General features: G+C 32.8%; 1 protein-coding gene across 3 annotated transcripts in view; it reads right to left on the bottom strand.

The window, feature by feature from the left end:
* Nucleotides 1–5,389: 5,389 nt before the first annotated feature.
* Nucleotides 5,390–25,493, bottom strand: part of LOC145246893 (uncharacterized) — a 90,200-nt gene continuing 70,096 nt past the window's right edge. For all 3 annotated transcript variants that reach the window (XM_080108765.1, XM_080108764.1, XM_080108763.1), the window contains 2 exons: nt 22,390–23,463; nt 5,390–6,209 (listed from right to left, as the gene is read on the bottom strand). In XM_080108765.1, the coding sequence (XP_079964891.1) occupies nt 6,067–6,209; nt 22,390–23,463 (1,217 nt within the window). In that variant the 3' untranslated portion in view covers nt 5,390–6,066. The remainder of the gene's footprint in view (nt 6,210–22,389; nt 23,464–25,493) is intronic.

Raw genomic sequence — 25,493 nt, 5'->3', positions numbered from 1 at the left:
TGTTATAAAATAATGACTAATAGGTGTTAAATAATTAGTAAAATTTGTTAAATTATGAGTAAATGTTGTAAAATTATGACTAAAAAGTTGTTAAATAATGAACGTAGTTATATAATTACTTAATAGATGCAAAATAATGACTACAAAGTTGTTAAATAATGACTATAAATTGTTAAACCATGACTAAAAATCTGTTAAATAATGACTAAAAAAAGTTGTAAAATAATAACTAAAAAGTTGTAAAATAATAACTAAAAAGTTGTTAAATAATAACTAAAAAGTTGTTAAATAATAACTGATAAGTTGTTCCATAACGACTAAAACATTATTACATAAAAACTAAAAAAAATGCCAAATAATGACTAAAAAGTTGTTAAATAATGACTAAGAAGTTGTAAAATACTGACTAAAAAGTTGTAAAATAATAACTAAGAAACTGTAAAATAATGACTAAAAAGTTGTTAAATAATGACTAAAAAGTTGTTAAATAATGACTAAGAAGTTGTAAAATAATAACTAAGAAACTGTAAAATAATGACTAAAAAGTTGTTAAATAATGACTAAAAAGTTGTTAAATAATGACTAAGAAGTTGTAAAATAATAACTAAGAAACTGTAAAATAATGACTAAAAAGCTGTTTAAAATAACTACAAAGTTGTTATATTATGCCTAAAAAGTTGTTAAACAATGACTAAAAAGTTGTTAAATAATAACAAAAAACTGTTACATATTGACAAAAAACTGTTGCATGACAATTAAAAAACTTTTAAATAATGACTAAAAAGTTGTTAAATACTAACAACAAAGTTGTTAAATAATGACTAAAGAGATGTTAACTAATTACTAAAAAAACTGTTTAATAATGACTGAAAACTCTTAAATAATGACTAAAACGTTGTTAAACAATGACTAAAAACTTTTAAATAAAACAAAAACTGTTAAATAATGACAAAACGTTGTTAAATAATTAATAAAAGTTGTTAAATAATGACTAAAAAAGCGTTAAATGATGACTAAAAATTGTAAAATAATGAGTAAAATTTTGTTAAATAAAAATAAAAAGTTGCTAAATAACGATTAAAACTGTTAAATAATGACTACAAAACTGTTAAATAGTGACTAAAAACTTGTTATTATTTAACAACTTTTTAGTTATTATTTAACAGTTTTTAGTCAATATTTAATAACTTTTTAGTTGTAATTTATAAATTTTAATCATTATTTATAACTTTTTAGTCATTATTTAACAGTTTTTTTGGTCATTATTAAACAACTTTTAGTTATGACTTAGCAACTTTTAGGTCTTATTTTACAGTTTTTAGTTATTATTTAACGACTTTTTAGCCATTATTTAACAATTTTTAGTCATTATTAAACAATTTTTCAGTCATTAACAACTTTTTAGTAATTACTCAACAGTTTTTTAGTCATTATTTAAGAGTTTTTTAGTCATTATTTAAGAGTTTTTTAGTCATTATTTAACAGTTTTTAGTCATTATTTAAGAGTTTTTTAGTCATTGTTTAACAGTTTTTAGTCATTATTTAACAGTTTTTAGTCATTATTTAACAGTTTTTTAGTCATTATTTAACAGTTTTTTGTCATTATTTAACAGTTTTTTTAAGTCATTATTTAAGAGTTTTTTAGTCATTATTTAAGAGTTTTTTTAGTCATTATTTAACAGTTTTTTAGTCATTATTTAACAGTTTTTTAGTCATTATTTAAGAGTTTTTTGTCATTATTTAACAGTTTTTTAGTCATTATTTAAGAGTTTTTTAGTCATTATTTAACAGTTTTTTAGTCATTATTTAAGAGTTTTTTTAGTCATTATTTAAGAGTTTTTTAGTCATTATTTAAGAGTTTTTTTTTTTAGTCATTATTTAAGAGTTTTTTTAGTCATTATTTAACAGTTTTTTAGTCATTATGTAACCGTTTTTTAGTCATTATTTAACAGTTTTTTAGTCATTATGTAACCGTTTTTTTAGTCATTATTTAACAGTTTTTTAGTCAGTATGTAACAGTTTTTTAGTCATTATTTAACAGTTTTTTAGTCATTATGTAAGAGTTTTTTAGTCATTATTTAAGAGTTTTTTAGTCATTATCTAAGAGTTTTTTTAATTATTTAACAGTTTTTTAGTCATTATTTAAGAGTTTTTTTAGTCATTATTTAACAGTTTTTTAGTCATTATTTAAGAGTTTTTTTAGTCATTATTTAACAGTTTTTTAGTAATTATTTAACAGTTTTTTAGTCATTATTTAACAGTTTTTTAGTTATTATTTAACAGTTTTTTAGTCATTATTTAAGAGTTTTTTAGTCATTATTTAACAGTTTTTTTAGTCATTATTTAAGAGTTTTTTTAGTCATTATTTAACGGTTTTTTAGTCATTATTTAAGAGTTTTTTAGTCATTATTTAACAGTTTTTTTAGTCATTATTTAAGAGTTTTTTTAGTCATTATTTAAGAGTTTTTTTAGTCATTATGTAACAGTTTTTTAGTCATTATTTAACAGTTTTTTAGTCATTATGTAACAGTTTTTAGTCATTATTTAACAGTTTTTTGTCATTATTTAACAGTTTTTTAGTCATTATTTAAGAGTTTTTAGTCATTATTTAACAGTTTTTTTGTCATTGTGTAACAGTTTTTTAGTCATTATTTAACAGTTTTTAGTCATTATTTAGCAGTTTTTTTAGTCATTATTTAACAGTTTTTTAGTCATTATTTAACAGTTTTTTAGTCATTATTTAACAGGTTTTTAGTCATTATTTAAGAGTTTTTTAGTCATTATTTAACAGGTTTTTAGTCATTATTTAACAGGTTTTTAGTCATTATTTAAGAGTTTTTTAGTCATTTTTTAAGAGTTTTTTAGTCATTATTTAACAGTTTTTTAGTCATTATTTAAGAGTTTTTTAGTCATTATGTAACAGTTTTTTAGCCATTATTTAACAGTTTTTTAGTCATTATTTAACAGTTTTTTAGTCATTATTTAACAGTTTTTTTTATTATTTAACAGTTTTTTAATCATTATTTAACAGTTTTTAGTCATTATTTAAGAGTTTTTTAATCATTATTTAACAGTTTTTAGTCATTATTTAAGAGTTTTTAGTCATTATTTAACAGTTTTTTAGTCATTATTTAAGAGTTTTTTTAGTCATTATTTAACAGTTTTTTTTAGTCCTTGTTTAAGAGTTTTTTTAGTCAGTATTTAACAGTTTTTTTGTCATTATTTAAGAGTTTTTTAGTCATTATTTAACAGTTTTTTAGTCATTATTTAACAGTTTTTTAGTCATTATTTAACAGTTTTTTTGTCATTCTTTAACAGTTTTTTAGTCATTATTTAACAGTTTTTTAGTCATTATTTAACAGTTTTTAGTCATTATTTTACAACTATTTCGTTATTATTGGACAGTTTTTTCATTATTTAACAACTTTTTAGTTATTATTTAACAGTTTTTTAGTAATTTTTTAACAACTTTTTAGTCATTATTTAACATTTTTTTTTCATTATTTAACAACTTTTTAGTCATGTTTTACCAGTTTTTAGTCACTATTTAACAACTTTTTAGTCATTATTTAACAACTTTTTAGTCATTATTTAACAACTTTTCATAATTGTTTAACAACTTTTTAGTCATTATTTAACAACTTTTTAGTCATTATTTAACAACTTTTTATTCATTATTTAACAACTTTTTAGTCATTATTTAACAGCTTTTCATAATTGTTTAACAACTTTTTAGTCATTATTTAACAACTTTTTATTCATTATTTAACAACTTTTTATAATTGTTTAACAACTTTTTAGTCATTATTTAACAACTTTTTATTCATTATTTAACAACTTTTTAGTCATTATTTAACAACTTTTTATTCATTATTTAACAGCTTTTCATAATTGTTTAACAACTTTTTAGTCATTATTTAACAACTTTTTAGTCATTATTTAACAACTTTTTAGTCATTATTAACCAACTTTTTAGTCATTATTTAACAACTTTTTATTCATTATTTAACAGCTTTTCATAATTGTTTAACAACTTTTTAGTCATTATTTAACAACTTTTTAGTCATTATTTAACAACTTTTTAGTCATTATTTAACAACTTTTTAGTCATTATTTAACAACTTTTTATTCATTATTTAACAGCTTTTCATAATTGTTTAACAACTTTTTAGTCATTATTTAACAACTTTTTATTCATTATTTAACAGCTTTTCATAATTGTTTAACAACTTTTTAGTCATTATTTAACAACTTTTTATTCATTATTTAACAACTTTTCATAATTGTTTAACAACTTTTTAGTCATTATTTAACAACTTTTTAGTCATTATTTAACAACTTTTTAGTCATTATTTAACAACTTTTTATTCATTTTTTAACAGCTTTTCATAATTGTTTAACAACTTTTTAGTCATTATTTAACAACTTTTTAGTCATTATTTAACAACTTTTTAGTCATTATTTAACAACTTTTTATTCATTATTTAACAACTTTTTTGTCAATATTTTATAACTTTTTAGTCATTATTTAACAAATTTTAGTCACTATTTTTCAGTTTTTAGTCATTAGTTAACAGGTTTTTTAGTTATATATATATATATGTATATATATATAAATGTGTATATATATGTATATGTATATAAATGTGTATATATATGTATATGTATATGTATATATAAATGTATATATAAATGTATATACATATATATATGTATGTATATATGTATATTTATATAAATGTATGTATATGTATATAAATATATATACATATAAATGTATGTATATATGTATATATATATAAATGTATACATATATATGTATATGTATATATATGTATATATATATATATATGTATGTGCACATACATATATATATATATTTGTATATATATGTATTTTTATATATGTATGTATATATGTATATATATATATATATATATATATATACATATATACGTATTATGTTATTTCCTTTACATTATTATATATAATTATATATGTGTATATATATGCATATATATATGTATATGTATATATATCTGTGTGTGTATATATATGTGTGTATATATATGTGTGTATATATATAAATATATATATATATATATAAATATATATATATATATATAAATATATATATATATATATATATATATATATATATATATATATATATAAATATATATATATAAATATATATATATAAATATATATATATAAATATATATATATATATATATATATATATATATATATATATATATAAATGGTAGTTTGCTAGAAGCATTACTGATAAAGGAATATATGGAAGTATTGAAAAAATCCAAAAGCAATGCGGAAAGGACCGGAATCATGAGAGTAAAGAAAAAAAACAAACAAACAAATAGACGGGTATGTTTGAGAAGAGAAATGTCTAACTGTTTATTCATCCATCATTCCTCACCTCGTTGTATAATTATTTTGCAACCAAGTTTTTGGTATGTCCGGTGTATACAAAGTCCGTTGGTGGTATGGAACTTTGATTAATTTCGGGAGAAAAACACCTCCCGTCTTCAAAAAGATTGTGAATTCGTGAAACAAACTGATTCGAGGTATTACTTGTCTTACTGGCAAAGTAAGGTTCCAGCAAAGCCTAAATAAATATAAATTTAAAGGTTGAAAAACTTCCAAGACTATATGTGTGTGTGTGTGTGTGTGTGTGTGTGTGTGTGTGTGTGTGTGTGTGTGTGTGTGTGTGTGTGTGTGTGTGTGTGTGTGTCCACCTATACTTTTTACAAATTATATAGCCTTTACGGCCGTAGACTGTAAAATCGATAACCCGAGTTAATGCCCATTCAGACCTGTTCAGGTACATACTCATAAACTCGGGAAAAGGCATGAACTCATGCTCCCTGCCTGTTATGAGTAAAGCAATCCACATTTATTTGTCCCCCTACAAAAGCAAAAAGATCCAAGGTCAATTTTATAAAGATTATAACCAGCTCCCCAAACAGGAAACACTCTGGACGGACCAAAAAATAAAGATTTCTCAACTCAAGCGGTTTTCATGTCCAGCAGATGTCAACAGCTTCATTTCCGTCTGCATTTATTCATATACAAATATATACGTTCCATATACAAATAAATCATCGGCAACATGGCAACCGTGTTCAGCCCTACGAGAAGGAAATACGTGTTCGTGTAATCGCCATCATTAATCTCCGTTACATGACCTGCCAAAGAGAAGTAAAAAAAATAGTTTTAATTTGATTATCCGGATTAGCTTTACTAGCATGATCTGTGGAAATTCCACATTAGCCACCTACCTTGAAAATGCTGCTGTGAAGCCTTACATAGTTATGTGGAATAAGTCAGAGAGAGATGCAACCTTGGTTGAAGTGAGTGAGATCCAGACAATTGCACTCAAGGGAACAGTGAGGATACTAAAAAGAGCTTTCGGTTGGTTTCAATATAAAACAGGGCAATGTTGGTAGTTGGTTTGGCTATCCCATACCCAGCATTACAATTTTCAAAGAAAGAAAATTAAAACACACACACACGCACACACACATATACACACACATACACACACATACACATGCACGCGCACACACACACACACATACACATATACACACACATACTTCACCACGGCTTACGGGAGCCCTCTCTACCCCAAAACACATATACACACACACATACACACATACACACGCACGCGCACACACATGCGCTCGCGCGCACACACACACACATACCCACACACATACACACACACACACACACATACACACACATACTCAACTGTGTTTTATGGAATAAATAATTTTGTTTTGGAGTCACAACTCGTTAATTGATGAAAGGAAAACCCCTTTAATAACATAGTAATCGAAGCCCAAATAAAATCTATGTACCTCCACTGGGCCATCTGTAAAAAATTAAACATCCAATGTAGCAGCAAATCCTGGGAACATCAACCTGAAAGAACAGTTGGAAATGACTTGTATACCATACATTACGTCCATGTAATCCCTGCAGCCAACTACCTTGAAAATGCTGCTTTGAAACCTTACATAGTTATATAACGTCAACCATCATTTGTATTTTATTATAGATATATATATATATACATATACACACACATAGACATATATGGAATAAGTCAGAGAGAGTGGCAACCTTGGTTGAAGTGAGTGTTCCTAATATGGAGGTCTGAACAGAGCTGAAAAGGAGAAACAGACCAAATATCAACGTCTCATGTGTGATATGAAAAGAAACTGGAATCTTAGAGAGATATCAATCATACCAATCATTATAGGTGCCACAGGACTTATAAAGAAGAACCTGAAGTCCTACCTAACTAATATACCTGGTGAACCAAGTGCAAAAGAGATCTAGACAATATCACTTAAGGGAACAACGAGAATACTAAAAAGAGCTCTCGGTTGGTTTCAATAAAAAGCAGGGCAATGTTGGCAGCTGGTTTGACTGCCCCATACCCAGCGTTACAATCTTTAAAGGATTTTGGCCTTTTGGCCAAGATCAAAGTGTAGTATCTGTTCTAGCAGATACTGCAAGCTATGACTAGCTATGACTAGCAAAGACCAGATGTGGGGGCAACCCCACATGCCTGACCATTAACCAGCTCCCATTTCCCACCTCTCGGGAGCTGGTCCCCTTTTTCCCTTCCCCCTCCCGTCACTCCTCACATTAAAAATCGGCCTTGTGCCTAATTTGCTCGGTGGAGGAGCAAATAAATACCATCTGTTCTTCAGATGCTGCACTTCTATTTCTTGTTCTCTTTCGGTGAAGGAGAAATCCTTCACGACTGAGACAATTTTTATTTTTGTACCTTTTCTCCACGTTAAAAAACGACCCTGGTGTCTAACTCTGTCCCGTGGGGAGGCATAGTAAATAGGTACAATCTTTAAAGGAAGAAAATAAAAAATTTAAAAAAAGCAGTTGAAATAATCGTCGATTTTATTTCAATAATAATTATTTCTAATTAAAGATATTTTATAGAATTAAAAGACATTCAACTTAACTAAGTCTATTTTTTTAATAAACCATAACACACGTACGTTAAATAAATTAATAAACATTTAACAACCATTTTTACATTACAATTTTAAGAACAAATTTCCTATGAGACATTGCGTCAAGAACTTACCCGTCTGTAAAACACATGACCACAGGGCTGCTTCCCAGCTGACTATAATTTGGTCGTTTTCAAGTCTAATGTAAACAAGTTTTTGTTGAAACGTCTTCTTAAATGATTAAACCCTACCGAATTTCCACCATTCTGATTATCACGGTGTTGTTTCTTTGAGCCTTGATAAGCGATGCACCTCCCCCCCAAAAAATAGTTTTAATTGGATTATCTGTATTATCTTATAAAATATTCGACCTGTTCCTGTTTTAGTTCGTCCATACGTTACACTTTGAAAAGTCCAATCTGGTAACCGTAACCCTAACCTGGATAAAAACATGAGAGTGACCTCCCTTTCATGTAACCTCGTTTTCGGATATCATTATGATTATTGTTTGTAAGGGCGTGAGAAAAGAATGTTTCCAATCCCGTGTACCCCTTTTGGGGGGAACTAGGTCTCCCACATTTAAAACATTAGTTTCTAACTGCCCTCGTGGGGAGGCAACTAAATAACTATTATTCTAAAAATTATTTTCTGTTTTTTTTCTTTTCTTTTTCTTTTTTTTTTTTTAATAATATTGCATAATGTTCCATTTTATTATAACACGACGTTGGTTCGTTTCTCAAAACAAAGCAAAGATGAGTAATGTTTTTTTTTTTAAGTTTTCCCAAACATTATTTAAAATTATCATTATTATCGACTATTGCTTGTTTGTTTGTTTTGTTTGTTTTGTTTTTTTTTGTTTTTTTGGGTTTTTTTTTTTTCGTTTTGTTTCGTTTTTATTTTAACTCGAAACTGCGGAAGTTGCTTTGACTGATTAAACCCTTAACGATTGAGAATTATTTATCCCAAAACAGTGTGCCAAATAATTGTCTCAGTCTTTTAGGATTTCGTTAGATGTACATAAATCGGGTTTAATATTTAGTCATGTATGATTAGTAAAATCAGGTACGACTAATTTAGGGATTTTATTATGTAAATACTTCTGTATCATTTATTTTCTGCCTTAAGAGAGAATATTTAAAAGAGATTATTTATTTTCTGTAAATACTTTTTATACAAGATATTTGTCAAAACAATCTCTTGATTAAAATTGGTGAGTAAATTCATTTTATTGTTTATTTTATTAATAATAACACAACAGATTTTTTTTTCAATATTTTGCGCAGGCAAACCCAGTAGTTTGTCCATGTCGAATTTGCTTTGATAGCAAATTAGCAGCAGGAGCAACTAATCGTACATCATTTAGTCGTACATTTTTAGTAAACCTTGTTATGTACGACCAAAATCATGCACGACTAAATGTCTGATTCGGCTCCTGCTGATTCAAGCAACTTTTAAACGTTGTTTTTATATGGCAGATAGCAGGAGCAGTCAGTTGTACATTGATCGGGCATAATTTTAGTCGTACATTTTTAGTAAAACCTTAATTTCCTTTCTTTTTTCCGTTTTTTTTTTTTTTTTTACAACCAAGTAATTTACCTTATGTGGATGATACCGTTTTTCCTGCAACAGCCAAATCTTACATAAAAGGCTGTTCCCTTCACAAGTAAGAAGACATACTAGACAAGTGAAAATGATATTAGGATAAGGCTAGAATCGAACCCTGTATGCAAGTGTTAAAGATAATAATGAAAAACGGAATGTTAGAAATTCAGTCTATTGTTAATTCTATTAGAAATAGTTAAATATTGTTTATGTCGGAAAAAGAGTCTATTGTCCATTCTTTAAAAATCTAGACATTAAATATGGCAGTAAAAGAATGGACAATGCAAATTAAAAAGATATTGTTTAAAATGGGTTAGAATCAGAATTGAGGATTCTTTTGTTTGCCAAAAGTGTATTTGGACAAACATATGTAAAGCCACGTGAAACTTAGTAACGTTTGAAAACACACTTCTGACGTCATAAACAAATGAGATTTCTCAATATAGGATCTAAGCGTTCGACGTTACAAGTGAGTCGTCAGTCAGTTGATGTAGAGTTGAGGAGAGAGAATCAGTTGGAGTGGGAGCACCTTAGAGGCGAAGGGTAAAAGATTAGACCATGTAGATATAAGTTTGAATTCCTGACGTCATCGATCGGCCGATCAGATGAATAAAGACATCACCATTTATATTTGTAACTGTTCGTCTCGTCATTCCTTACAACAAAAAGGTAAATGTGTTTTATCATCATCTATAACGAACTTGTGTATAAACCCCTCCAAGTAATATTTGTCATCATCATAAGTAAAGTATCTCCTCCCCTCTATATGTGTATAGGAACTGTTGTATCATATCTCCCAGTCTGTATTAATAATATGAAGTCCTCAATACTAGATAAGTGAAAATGATATTAGGATAAGGTTAGAATCGAACCCTGTAGGCAAGTGTTAAAGATAATGAAAAACGGAATGTTAGAAATTCAGTCTATTGTTAATTCTATTAGAAATAGTTAAATATTGTGTATGTCGGAAAAAGAGTCGATTGTTCATTCTTTTAGAAATTATATTGTTTAAAAATAGATTAGAAAGAATTGAGGATTCTTTTGTTTGCCGAAAGTGGGTTTGGACAAACATATGTAAAGCCACATGAAAATTAGTAACGTTTGTAAACACACTTCTGACGTCATAAACAAAGTAGATTTCTAAATATAGGAATCTAAGGGTTCAGAGTTAGGAGAGATGATCAGACAAAGTTGAAAGTCGACAGCTGATGAGAGATAGTCAGTTGGAGAGGAGAGCTTTTAGAAGCGAAGGGTAAAAGATTAGACCATGTAGATATAAGTTTGACTTCCTGACGTCATCGATCGGCCGATCAGATGAATAAAGACATCACCATTTATGTTTTGTAAGTGTTGTCTTGTGACGTCATTCTTTAGAACAGAAAGGTAAATGTGTTTTATCATCATCTTGGAAGAATTTTGTGTAAACCCTCCCAAGTTATTCTAAACTATACACAATTTATTTTTATCGCAATCTGTCCCTGGTGCAAACCTCAGCCTTAGCCTAACATAACCGGACAACACCTAGCTGTTTTTTAATCTTTTTCTCTAATATAAAGGGAAAATATCTGTTTAAATGTATGTATGTATGTATGTATGTATGTATGTATGTATGTCAGGTCATGCAATATGCTACTGGTACCATGTAACCCAGTACTACCTGCCTCATGGTCGGGTCACCGGCGACTAAACTGGTTCCCCCACCAGACTTGTTTGGTGAGGAGGGTGGCTAGTCTCCCTGAAGGATTAAAAACAAGACTTTCCAAAGGGCGAATGAACCCTTTTTCAGGGTTAACGGCCAACTAGCACCGTGTGTGTATGTATGTGTGTGTTGGGGTGGAAAGGGCTCCTGTAAGCCATGGCGAAGGCAACCTTTCTAGGAGAAGCAAATCTCTGATTTAAAAAACCATAAAGCGGGAGACCAGTACCCGCATTAAGCTGGTCTGCAGTTTAACTTGTTGCTGGCTATCTTGCTCTTGCTTGTTGCTGGATCTAAACATTTTGAACCGAGAGAGAGACTTAGCTATCGTACAAAGCTAAGACTCTGTAACATCATCTGTGTATAGATACTCCCTCAGGCATTTGTCTATTAAAATGGTCCTGTGGTGATGGATGTCATTTTTGGGCTCATGGACTTTTAAGTGTCTGAGGGAGTGGAACTCGTCTGACAAGACGTTGAATCATCATGTATGTATGTATGTCTGTCTAAAACTTTCGACAAAAGTGGTGTATTTTCACGAGATTAGTATCCTTCGGACGACAAATATTGAAAAATTGGCCAAAAACATCAATTCATTCACCCTCAACTGGGCACTATTCTACAGGGAGGGTTCACTTTTTTCGCCGATATTTTCAAAAGTCATCGTGTTACATGAAAGGGCTGTCCCCTTATCATGTAAGTAAGAAGACATACTAGATAAGTGAAAATGATATTAGGATAAGGTTAGAATCGAACCCTGTCAGCAAGTTTTAAAAATAATGGAAAATGGAATGTTAGAAATTAAGGCTGTTGTTAATTCTATTAGAAATAGTTAAATATTGTTTATGTTGAAAAAACAGTCATTTAGAAATCTGAATATTAAATATGTCAGTTAAAAGAATGAACAATGCAAATTAAAAATATATTGTTTAAATATACGTTTGATATTAGAATTGAGTATTCTTTTGTTTGCCAAAAGTGTATTTGGACAAACATATGTAAAGCCACGTGAAAATTAATCGCGTTTGAAAACACACTTCTGACGTCATGAACAAAAGAGATTTCTCAATATAGGATTCTGTGGGTTCAGAATTAGAAGTGAGTTGGAAGACAAAGTTGAGAATCAAGAGTTGATGAGAGATAGTTGGAGAGGAGAGCCCCTTAGAAGTGAAGGGTAAAAGATTAGACCATGTAGATTCAAGTTGAATTCATGACGTCATCGATCGGTCGATTGAAGAAATCGCCATTTATGTTTGTAACTGTTCGTCTGGTCATTCCTTACAACAAAAAAAGTAAATGTGTTTTATCATCATCTTGTAAGAACTTTGTGTAAACCCTTCCAAGTTGTGTACTCCCCTCCATCATAAGTGAAGTATCTCCTCCCCTCTATATGTGTATAAGAACAGTTGCATCATATATATCCCAGTCTGTATTAATATGAAGTCCCCAAGAATCATCCCAGTCAGATATGTCTCCCTCATTATTATCGTCATCTGTTCTGAGTACCCGTTAATGTGTCCCTAATATGTACCCCTATGCAACACTGAGACTATTCTCTATCTCTACGAATTTACTATCAGACCATATATGGAGTACCGTTGTCATATTGATGAATTCATGTCTCATTTAAATCTTCTTGATAAGGTGCAGAAACGTATCTGTAATTTTATTGTCCCTCTCTCCTTTCTTCTTCACTGCAACCTCTCTCTCTCTCTCTCTCTCTCTCTCTCTCTCTCTCTCTCTCTCTCTATATATATATATATATATATATATATATATATATATATATATATATATATATATATGAGCAAACAGTTAATGAAATATGTTAAAAAATACTTTGAAATGAGTTAAAAACATATTTAATTTGAAAAGGATATCGAGCTTTTATATCTGGCTGAGTTAAGTTTATAAATATTAATTCTTTGATATTTATAATTTACTTTAATTTTACCATCTTGGATCATTTTGGTAAATTCAATTGTAATTTTCATTTATATATATATATATATATATATATATATATATATATATATATATATATATATATATATATATCATGGACGCGATGTTGCTAGTCTCTGTCTTTTCTACAAATCCTATTGGAGCATGTGTTCTTCAGAATTATCTGATCTATTCCCTGCTTCCTTTGTTCCATCTCGTTTGATTCGTTGATCCAGAGGTCTTCATCACTTCGTTGTTTTAATACCTAATTGTTATACAGATCCCTATTCCAGTAGCTTCTTTTTCAATGACTGCAAATTTATGGAACTCCCATCTTGCTCACTGTTTTCCTTCTACCTGCAACCTTGGCATTTACAAGACTGAAGCCAATAAGCATCTCCTGTCTTTGCAATAATCATATTTCGTTCTTGTTAGCTCCTTATATCAAATGGCGTCATGCCTTGTCTCAAGCAGATATAAATGTCTCCCTCATTATCATCGTTAATGGGTCTCCAATATGTACCCTTATGCAACACTGCAAGTTATGTGTCCTCCTCTCCATCATAAGTGAAGTATCTCCTCCTCCTCCTCCTCCTCCTCCTCCTCCTCCTCCTCCTCCTCTCTATATGTGTTATGAACAGTTGCATCATGTATATATATCCCAATCAGTATGTCTCCCTCATTATCATCGTTATTCGTGTAATATGTGCTCCGTTATACATGTCCCTTATGTCCCTATAATGTGGTGATACCTTTGTAAAAAAAAAAAAAAAAAAAAAAAAAAAATATGAGCCCTGCTACATAACGCAAAGAAGATTGCCCGAAACTTCTAGAAATAGTAATAAATTAGAGAGAAACGTTTGGTTTGAACCTGAATGTAAAGAAGACTTTTACTGTGTAATTAAACAATTGGAGCCTCGTCAGCTCCTCAGGTAGATGAATTCAATTACCTTGGATCATGGATTACATCTACAGGATGGTTATGGTGTGATATAAGATCGCGTTTAGCTCAGCGTAAACAAACATTTATCAAACTTAATAATCCAATACCATAACGCTCAAGACTAGACAACACATTCTAAGTCGTATGTTTGGTCTGTTTTGTGAAAGCTGGACTATCTGCCTCAAAATATTTTTTTTTCTTCTGATGAGTTAAGGGCGAAATAAATTCAAAAATTGATGTAATAATTACATGAATGCTTCTGTGCTACAAAATAGGTGCTGTCAAGAATTGTGCATTTCAACGTGCTTTAAGAAATAAACAAAATTTGGAATATAAACATTTGTTATATATATAATATATATAGTTAATGTATATGTATATATAAATATGTATATATGCATGTATATATGTATGTATGTATGTATGTATGTATGTATGTATGTATATATGTATATATGTATGTATATGCATATAATTATGTATATACATGTATATATATGTATATGTGTGTATATATATATATATATATGTATATATATATATATGTATATATAATATATATATAATATATATAAGTCATCCACATACAGTACTGCTTCGCTGTTTCACAGCTCATCAGTGCGGCTAGACAGGCAACTACCTCAACCCAGGATTGAAACCTGACCCGCCTAATATATATATATATATATATATATATATATATATATATATATATATATATATATAATATACAGTAAAACTCCTTTAATTTGAACTTCCCCTGAAGTTGGACTTCCTCTCATTTGGACTTCTTCTAAACCTGGACTCTTTCTAAACTTGAACTGTCTCGTCATTGAAATTGTATTAGCATATTTGATGCGGAGATGCAGTAAAACTGTTTACATGGTTTAGTCAGATATTGCGCAGAAATGTTAATATTGATACTATGTAATTAATGTAGATTAGCAATTGATAATTAATTTACACTAACTGAAAGTTTTTTTGGGATTGCTATATTTAAAATAGTGTAAAACAACCCATCACAATGGGTCTAGAAAAAATTATTGAAACCAAACGATTACCGACCAACCACGCTGTTCTTAAATCAATTAATGCAAATGATGTTGAAATGTGGGTGAAGCAAGATGATGAAACTACTGATGAATATCCTGAAGGCAGTAATGGTGATGAAAATAGCGACAGCTCCCATTCTCTTGATCCTAATGTAAATAATCAAGAACACTCTGATGAAGCAATATCATGGGATGATGCAGAAAAATCTATGGAGACGGTTATAAAATTTCTAGATAAAAAGTCCTTACTTTAGTGACAACTATGTTTTGCAAGCAATATCACTCCGAAGAGATATAATCATAAAGAAGCTACAGAACCAAGAAATTGTAGATTTTCGTGATCACTTATGGAATACAATGACAACGCCTGAGAGCTCAATCGATGAAAATAGAAACTGCAATGAGACTCATTCAATGAATAACTAAAAAATAACTGTATTTTACATAAATGTATGATTTCTGTAGATGATAACTTAGGTAATAAATACCTAACAAGTAAGAGTAGATTTAATTTATTTTCAATGTTTTTATTCCTGGTAATAATATTTAACAATTCTTACTTACAATATATCGTAAACTCAACTTAATATATACTTGAAGTATCATATAGCAAAGAATTTCATTTACTATTTCTTAATTCTTAGAAAATTAAAGTTAACTGCAGCACATTTTTTTATCACGAAACTGGAACAGCATTCTCTAATTTGAACGAAGCGGATGTTCAAATTATAGGAGTTATACTGTATATATATATATATATATATATATATATATATATATATATATATATATATATATATATATATATATATATATATATATAATTGTAGAGGTGGAATCGAACCCAAGACGCGCTGTTACAAGACCAGAGTGGCCTTGGCGTCACACCCCCATAGAAGTAGACTTGCCCGCTTGCATGAGAAGCGAGAGAAGGCTACTAAAACAAGACATTCACGGTAACAGGTGTGCTTTCAAATATACGTCGTCTTGCCGACACTTTACATGGCGTCGCCGATATAGGAAACCTGCAACAAAACGTTGGAATATGGACGAACAAACACAGCAGACATTATTGCAACAGATCCTTGAGCTACAGCAAGAGAACATCGCTCTGCGAAGAGACGGAGGAGAGTCCAGCAAGCCACTTACAAGGAGACCCGACAGACCTACCATAGAACCGAACTCAAGTGATGGGGACTGGGCGATATTCATTGACTCCTGGAATAGATACAAGGAGATGTGTGGGTGACGGAGCCAACAGCGTTAATAAACGAGCTGAGAACGGCCCGTTTCCTAAAAGTAAATCAGCTGTTGTTCGACATCGTAGCGGCAGAAATACTGAACTCTGTTACAGAAGAACAGCTGTGACAACACATAAAGCTCGTAATCGTCAGAAGCCTATACAAAGAAGTGTACCAGCAAGAATTCCACTCCGTAAATCAGAAGGAGGGGGAATCGATTATGGACTTCGTGATATGACTTCGATCAATCGTCAGATTCTGCGACTTGTCCGAACAGGGTAGGATGCAGTCGGAAAATCAGCTACTCCAACGATATGCTTACAGGACAAATGATGGCAGGGCTGGCAAACCTGGAGCATCAAAGCAAGGTATTGTCGGAGGCTGCGACGCTTATGACACTGGAAGAAAAATTCAACAGGCTTGTCAGACTAGAGATCATGGACAAGTCTATCCCCCATCTCCACATTAGTGTATACCCTACTACAACGAGCATACAAAGGTCGGGCCATGGGCAGTGGCCTCCAGAGAACCAGATCGTATCAACTCCGAGAGACACTTAACCCTGTAAATGGTGTGGGAAGAGCTCACACCCTGACGGCTCAAAAGGACGAGGAGGCTGCCCAGCAGCAAAGATGACTTGTCACAATTACGGCTTGACCAGAAATTTTAAAAGAGTCTGCCGAAAACTGAAGCAGAGGTCCAGCAACAGCAGGAGTGGTCGGAGTAGAACCCAGAACTTTCACTACCTAAAGACACAAAAAGGGTTGTAACCAGATGGACAAATATAGGCGATGAAAGGAAAACCCATGGACATGACGTTCATCCGGGGGGGGGGTAAACCCTAGCTGTCCACACCCCAATCCTAGTTCCACACCATTGGAAGTAAATAGTTAAGGAGGACCTCGACCGAGGCGTGGCATTGGGCATCATAGAACCTGTACCAGTGGGTACACCTACAATATGGTGCTCCAGAATGGCAGCTGCACTGGAAAAGGATGGGTCTCACCAAGGCGTACGGTAGACCTACAAAAGCTCAACGCCGCTACCCTATGAGAAACCCATCATACACCGTCTCCTTTCAATCAGGCATCACTCGCTGGTGCCTGCGAAAACTAGAAAAAACCACCTTGGATGCATGGAACAGCTATCATAGCCTAACCCTCTCCCCATCTGCAAGAGATGCAACTACCTTGATCACATTGGACCACAACGCGAGTATCTTGTGGTCCTAGAGGGGGAAGGGCGTGTAGAGGTGGAATCGAACCCAAGACGCCCAGTTATAAGATCGGAGTGGTCTTGGCATCAAACCCCCATAGAAGTAGACTCGCCCACTTGCATGAGAGGCGAGAGAAGGCTACTTAAACAAGACATTCATGGCAACGAGTGTGCTTTCAAATATACATTGTCTAGCCGATACTTTACATTATATATATATATATATATATATATACACATACACATGCACACACTCTATTTGTTCATTTCAAAAAAAGTTAATATTTTTACCAACTAGTACGCCGCTTGGCGTTGCCTGGTCATAAAATAGGTTTAAATATAATATTGAAACCTTGATTGTGCAACTAATCTAAGAGAAGGAAAACTCTGAAATAACACCAGTTTTTCTTTGCTTATCCATTGTTTCTAGTTGTTTGGAACTTTTTCATACCACTGAACTCACATAATTCCTTTTCAAGAGTGGTGCGGCTAGTGATTGTGCAACTCTTGTCTCATGAAAGACTCCCTGTATAGGCCATGCCCATTGTCTTTCAAGACTGATAGGAGACTATTCCGGCTATCCATACATAACAAAGATGCATTTTCTTTTTAAATAAATAGAAAAAAGTTTTTTAATATGAATACTAATTCACACAAAAAATAGAGGAGCATAGATAAGAATCGATAGAAAATTGACTCTATAATAATTAATGCGAAACCTGCATTAATTAAAATATCATATTTAAGCGTATTTTATAACCGGGCTTTACCGGGCGTCCCTGCTAGCTTGAATTGTTGGAAAGTACATATTACTTGTATGACTATATCTTAGTGTCTTTTTATTTTTTCATTTTTTTATGCAATTTCATGTTACGTTTTTTACCGGGCAACGCCAAGCCGGCCTGCTAGTATATTTATAAACGTGTGTGTGTGTGTGTGTGTGTGTGTGTGTGTGTGTGTGTGTGTGTGTGTGTGTGTGTGTGTGTGTGAGGACACTTATCAACCTATATATACTCCACGGATGCAATTTTAACAAAAGAGCTACAATAATATCAGGGCGTCTTCATTTACGCGGAACATCCACAAAATGTCAACATCAATATTTTACATATGAAAGAGTCTGCTGTGGAATTTCCACAGGTTCCGCTAGTGAATTATTACATTATAATTAAAGATCAATTTTTTTTCTGGTCTTCTTGAAGAAACGGTTTTTTCTAATGCCCGGTAGCCATAATGAGAAACACTGGCACACATATACAAATATTGAACAACTAGAAGATGTACACGACGTTGTCCAATATTTTTTTTTTTACAAGGTAGTCACCACTTATCAAGGCCCAGAAGCCACTCAGGGATAAGGGTTATTGCATGTACAGTGCGTTAGTGTGGAGATTTAATAAAGTGTCTTAAGGGGGGCAGTTCATCAGGAATTTGTTTACGTTGAGCTTGAAGACATCCAGGTTGTAGTCAGGTGGGAAGCAGGCAGATGGAACAGAGTTCCACAGGCGGGCACTTCTAAGAAAGAAGCTTTGTTCATGGAATCTACGTTTTGATTTAGGCACGGATAAAGAGTGGGGAAAAATTTTTGACAGTCGTTTCAGCTAGACGGGTGTTTTTCGTAAAAGATTGGCGAGGAGGGACCAGGGATTGGAGCTCAGACAAACACTTGCCATGGAAATAACGATTAAACAAAGATAGGCTCGCAACGTCTCTTCTGTAGGAAAGAGGTTGCAGGGAAGAGAAAAGGGCATCCCCCACTAAGCCACAAAGTCTATTTTGTACTCTGTCAAGGCAGGATAGGCTGTTTTTAGCAGCTCCTGCCCAGATGTTGCAGCAGTATTCCATCCTTGGATGCACTTAGCTTTTATATAGATAGAGAATTGCATCAGTCGTGAGATATCTTCTGGAGTGGTAGAAGGATCCCACCATCTTTCCAGCGACGTTGGCAACAGACTTGATGTACGTGTTCCACTTCAGATCAGGAGTAGAGGTCAAGCCCAGAAGCCTGTAAAAACATGGGGCTTCTCCGAGACGAGAGCCATCCATTTCAATTGATGCCAGATGGGGGTTAGAGCGTTGATGATGTAAAGATAGGAGTTTGGTTTTAGATGCATTAAAGGTAACCAGCCACGTCTTCCCCCACTGAACCACACGCTCGAGATCAGAGGAGAGAGAAACAGAGAGAACTTTATCATGTACAGCCTTTGATGTGTTGCCGTAGATGGTTGTGTCATCAGCATAGATGTCAACGAATTATTAAAGTATGTGTTTAGAGAGATCATTGATGTAGATCAGGAAAAAAGTTGGGCCAAGGATGGACGCCTGAGGGACTCCAGCATTAATACTGCAGGCCTCTGATTTTTTTTCATCGACCACTACTCTTATGAGCCTATCAGAGAGAAATGATTGAGAAAACATTTCCAGTTATACTGTAGCTGGAAATCTTGTGAAGTAGGCCTTTATGCCATACCTTGTCGAAGGGCTTTGATATGTCAAGAGCAATTACCCTAGAAAGGAAGCCTTTGTCAAGAGATTCGCTAATCCTATCTGTGATAGATCTTGCAGAACGGAAACCATATTGCGTGTCACTAAGAAAGTTTTTTCTGCTGAGGTGGTTGACTATTTCTCTATTTAATATGGATTCCAGCAACTTACTCATGACACACAGGAGACTTATTGGTCTATACTGAGAGGGAGATGACTTATCACCTGAATTCCTAAATACAAGTCATATTGATGAGATTTTCCATGGTGTTGGAAGCACTTCTCCTTAAGCCAACGCTTAAACAGTTTCGTAAGTATGGGAGCAAGTTCTGGTTGAAGCTTTTTTAACACTATAATTGGGATGTTGTTAGGGCCAGTTGCTTTACTGGAATTAAGGTTCTTGATTAGCTTGGCGACCTCATGCACGGATATTTGTATGTTACCTAGCTTGTTCTGTGTTATAGGAGGAAATATGGGGAATTGATGACCTTCGTCGCATAGGGTAGAATTAGCTGCAAAATTCTTGGCAAATAGTTTGGCCATGTCTGATGCTGACGAGATGACCTCTGGTCCATTGATAATGGTTGGGATAGAACGCACACTTCTGTTCAGGATCCTATTTGTTATTTGCCAAAACTGGTGAGAACCAAGCCGCTGGTCAGCTACTTTGGATTTAACGAACTGAGCATATAGCTCTCTTGCATTTTTTATTACTCTTTTACAGTGGTTGCTGGCGTTCTTGAAAGCAGCTTTAGTCTCAGTACATCTATTACGTTGGTAGCTATGGAAAAAGTGATTTCTATGCACGATGGCAGCAGCAAATTCTGGGGAGACCATGGCTGGCTGTTAGGTTTTTGTTGGAATTTTTTAGATGGTATGAATCGGTCTATGCCTACAATTAACCATTCTGTCAGGTCTGATACTATAGAGGACACATCCTTTTTAAACATGGAATGCAGAGGTAGATCAGATATGAATGTACGGAAGCTATATTAAATGTCACGTGAATTTACTTTAAAAAAGATAAGTATAAAAGTGGAAAGAAAAAAGAAATTAAGTCATATGAGTAATATATACTTTCTAAACAATTCACTTCTTGTAGAAAAATCATCTGAGATTGAAACCTAAACCCTAAGTACAGAGGGTCAATACGATAACGATTACACCAGCTTGACATAACTTTTACACAATTTTTAACACTGACTCTTACTTGACATAATTAATTTGTTATAATTCATGATTGCGCATGCGCGGTCGTAAAAAAGTTGGAAAGAGAGAAAAAAATCCGGTGGCTTCCCACGTACCAATTTTTCAATTTTAATTCCTAAGCAGCCTTTTTTATCGGATGAAAACAGATGAAAAAAGTTTTCCCCATGTTTAAATACCCTACATACCAAATTCCAAGTGAGTTGATAAAATATCCGTAGAGTATATAGGTTGAAAAGTCTCCTCACACACACATTCTCAATTTGATAGATATATAGATAGATTACAGCCCGGGGAGACGCTGGATGACCCGGGTTTGTATTACTGTACACATAGATTCGAAAAAGTTGTCAAAAAACAAATATAGAACAAATAAATGTTATCAAAGGCAAGATAAGTTACTTTTCTACCTAACTGGATATATTTTTTGTGTTTTTATTCAGTGTAACATGTTTATTCAGCTCGAAAAACATGCAATGTTTACCGATGTATTGGAAAATTCAAAATGGCAGCCGACTGTCTCTCGGAGAGGGTACGTTTGGGAAAAGGTATTATAAATAATAAACTAGACAAAATACTGTTAGAAAACAACCGAATACATGTCAACTTATGTCACGGTAACATATATTGAGCGAATTTCTAACAGTATTTTGTCTAGTTTATTATTTATAATACCTTTTCCCAAAGTACCCTCTCCGAGAGACAGTCGGCTGCCATTTTGAATTTTCCAATACATCGGTAAACATTGCATGTTTTTCGAGCTGAATAAACATGTTACACTGAATAAAAACACAAAAAATATATCCAGTTAGGTAGAAAAGTAACTTATCTTGCCTTTGATAACATTTATTTGTTCTATATTTGTTTTTTGACAACTTTTTCGAATCTATGTGTACAGTAATACAAACCCGATGACCCTGCTAGTAAAAGCACTGAAAAAAAACCACAAAACAAACAAAATCATTTGTGAACGAAAGAAAACATAGCTGCTTACCGACTAAAAATCCAACGAGCATGATTCCGCATCCGGAAACGGTTTCCGACATCCCCATTGCAATAGGAAACTTCTCAATATCAAAAAAATCCAAGACAATAACATTATAAACGCCAAATAGCACACCGCAAGTTAGCATCACAAAAAAACTCAACAGACTGATGAGGGATAATTCTGCGAGAAAAGGATAGATTACCGTCAGGACAGTTAACAAGATTCCAGCAATGGTGTAGATTAGGAGACTCGGTACCTTCAACTTGTAAAGGAGCAAACTACTGATAAGCCTTGCAATTATATCACCCGATGCTCCTATAGAAAAGACGTTGGCAGCTTCCGTTAAGGTCAAACCCTTACTGACAGCAAAGTCTGGTAAAATAGTTATCGTTGCATGGACAGTACCAGCTACGATACTGACGGATATTAAAAACAATACATACTGTTTATCTTTTATAATTGATAAGACAATAGCTGTTGAAGAGGTTGTTTTCTCCTCTGCTATCGCTTTTGTACTTTTTTTAGCTTCAGTGTTCGACAATAGATCCGGAATTTGCAATTTTTGTGTTTCGTTCTGTAAGTCATTGACGGAGACTTGGGAATTGCTTGCATTCTGGTCTGCATCTCCAGTTTTATAATTTGGAATTATAGAGACACATGGATCGAATCCTGCACCATGACTTGACTGTTTTTCGGACTTTGGATCAGTTTGTAGAGACGCTGGTACGTTTGTCCGTCTTTGTAGACTGGAATCTGGAAGAAATCTGAAATGGCCGAACTCATTATTACTGGGATCTGCAGATCGAATGCCCGTTTGCTTTCTATCGCCATTTTGCGGTTGCATCTTCTTTATGCTGTACATAAAGACGCAGGCGGTCAACTGGAACATTATGCCCGACATTAACAGGATACTCCCACGCCAGCCGTAAACATCGATGAGATAATTTGTCAGGAGCGGGGAAATAATTGTGCCAACTCCTTCGCTCACAGTAATAAGAGGCATCAGCAAACGTCCCTTGTTTTTGAAATAATCACACATGCTCATCGAGATGGTGAGGTACACCAAAGAACAACCAGTACCTGAAATACAAAAAAGAAAATGGGATCTTATTTCGGTTGGATCTGTCTAAAACAGTTTGGGGTTAAGATGTTTAATCAACCCAAACTTTTACTTTTGTTGCTTACCGATTACATATCAAAAAATCAATAGAGTATATATCGGCACCAAAGAAATCCAAGACAACAACATTATAAATTGCAAATAGCACACTGCAAGTTAGCATCACAAAAAAAAACTCAACATAATGATGAGGGAGAATGTGCCTATTTACTATGCCTCCCCACGGGACAGAGTTAGACACCAGGGTCGTTTTTTAACGTGGAGAAAAGGTACAAAAAATAAAAATTGTCTCAGTCGTGAAGGATTTCTCCTCCACCGAAAGAGAACAAGAAATAGAAGTGCAGCATCTGAAGAACAGATGGTATTTATTTGCTCCCCCACAGAGCAAATTAGGCACAAGACCGATTTTTAAAGTGAGGAGTGAAGGGGAAATGGGGGACCAACTCCCCGGGGAGTAGGGGAGTTGGATAGTGACAATTGGTATGAAGGGTTTCCCCTACATTGACCAAAGTCTTATATGTGGAGTTGCTCCCACATATGGTCTTTGCTTGCAGTATCTGCCGGAACAGATGGTATTTATTTGCTCCCCCACTGAGCAAATTAGGCACAAGGCCGTTTTTAATGTGAGGTAAAAACCAGCTCCCCTAAAAGGGGTCACTCTGGTTACCAAAAATAATAATTGTCCCAGTATAGAGGGTTTCCCCTCCATTGACTGGTACAAATTATCTTAAGTGCAGCATCTGCCGGAACAGATGGTATTTATTTGCTCCCCCACCGAGCAAATTAGGCACAAGGCCAATTTTTAATGTGAGGAGTGAAGGGAGGGGGAAGGGAAAAAGGGGACCAGCTCCCGAGAGGTGGGAAATGGGAGCTGGTTAAAGGTCAGGCATGTGGGGTTGCCCCCACATCTGGTCTTTGCTAGTCATAGCTTGCAGCATCTGTCGGAACAGATACTACACTTTGATCTTGTCCCGAAGTGTTTTTTTAATTATTTATAAAAAGAGCATAGTTGGTAAGTTAATCCTCAATTGAACATCAAAGGTCATTAAAAGACCAGCAATGTAAAATTCCTGAAGACTCAAAGACCAAGCCCAATGCCGTGTAATCGGGTGTATCAATCCCAAAAGGTCTTCACATGTTAATAATCTAGGCACCGTCAAAAAGTACTGACCTGCCTCCCCCCCCCCCCAGTTTTGGCGGTGCCTATAATAATCGGTCACAATCAATATGTGTGGACATATCCAAAATAGCTTTCAACAGTGTAGACAAAAATTTAAGAGAAAAATGGTCACTCAAAGAATTGGGAAATCTAATTGAAGAGAAGTGATCACTGAAAAAAAAAAATGGAGAAATTACATTCCAAAAATATGAATTCAAACTCCAAAAGGCCCCTTAAAATCTTATTTTTAAAAATGGAAGCCTAATAATTTGAAGTTAATATTCAACTCCAAATAAAAATAAAAATGTTCACTTTATCACGTAAGAAGGTGTTTTTAAATTATACTGGAGTAAAAGTGTGCTTGAATTCTTACCAGATTAGAAAGTGTGCCTTTTTTATTAAAAACATTAGAAAGTGTGTCTTTTAAAATTTAACAGATTAGAAAATGTGTTTTTTTACTTTTAACTGATTAGAACATGTGTTTTCTAAATTTGACAGATTTGAAGGTGTGTCTTTTTTAATTTAACAGATAAGATAGTGTTTTTTTAATTTTTACAGATTAGAGAGTGTCTTTTTTAAAATTGTAGATTAAAAAATGTGTCTTTTTAAAATTATAGTATAGAGTAAAAGTATGCTTGAATTCTTACCAGATTAGAAAGTGTGCCTTTTTTATTAAAAATATTAGAAAGTGTGTCTTTTAAAATTTAACAGATTAGAAAATTACATTCTAAAAATATGAAATCAGATTCCAAAATCTCATTTAAAAAAAAATAATAATAAATTGAAGTGAATATGTTCTGAAATGGTATTTGCGTTCTGTTTATTTATTAT

Source organism: Euprymna scolopes, chromosome 24 (assembly GCF_053919585.1).
Source record: "Euprymna scolopes isolate OS-2025 chromosome 24, ASM5391958v1, whole genome shotgun sequence".
In the NCBI taxonomy this organism is placed as follows: domain Eukaryota; kingdom Metazoa; phylum Mollusca; class Cephalopoda; order Sepiida; family Sepiolidae; genus Euprymna; species Euprymna scolopes.
This window is presented reverse-complemented; position numbering and strand designations above follow the sequence as displayed.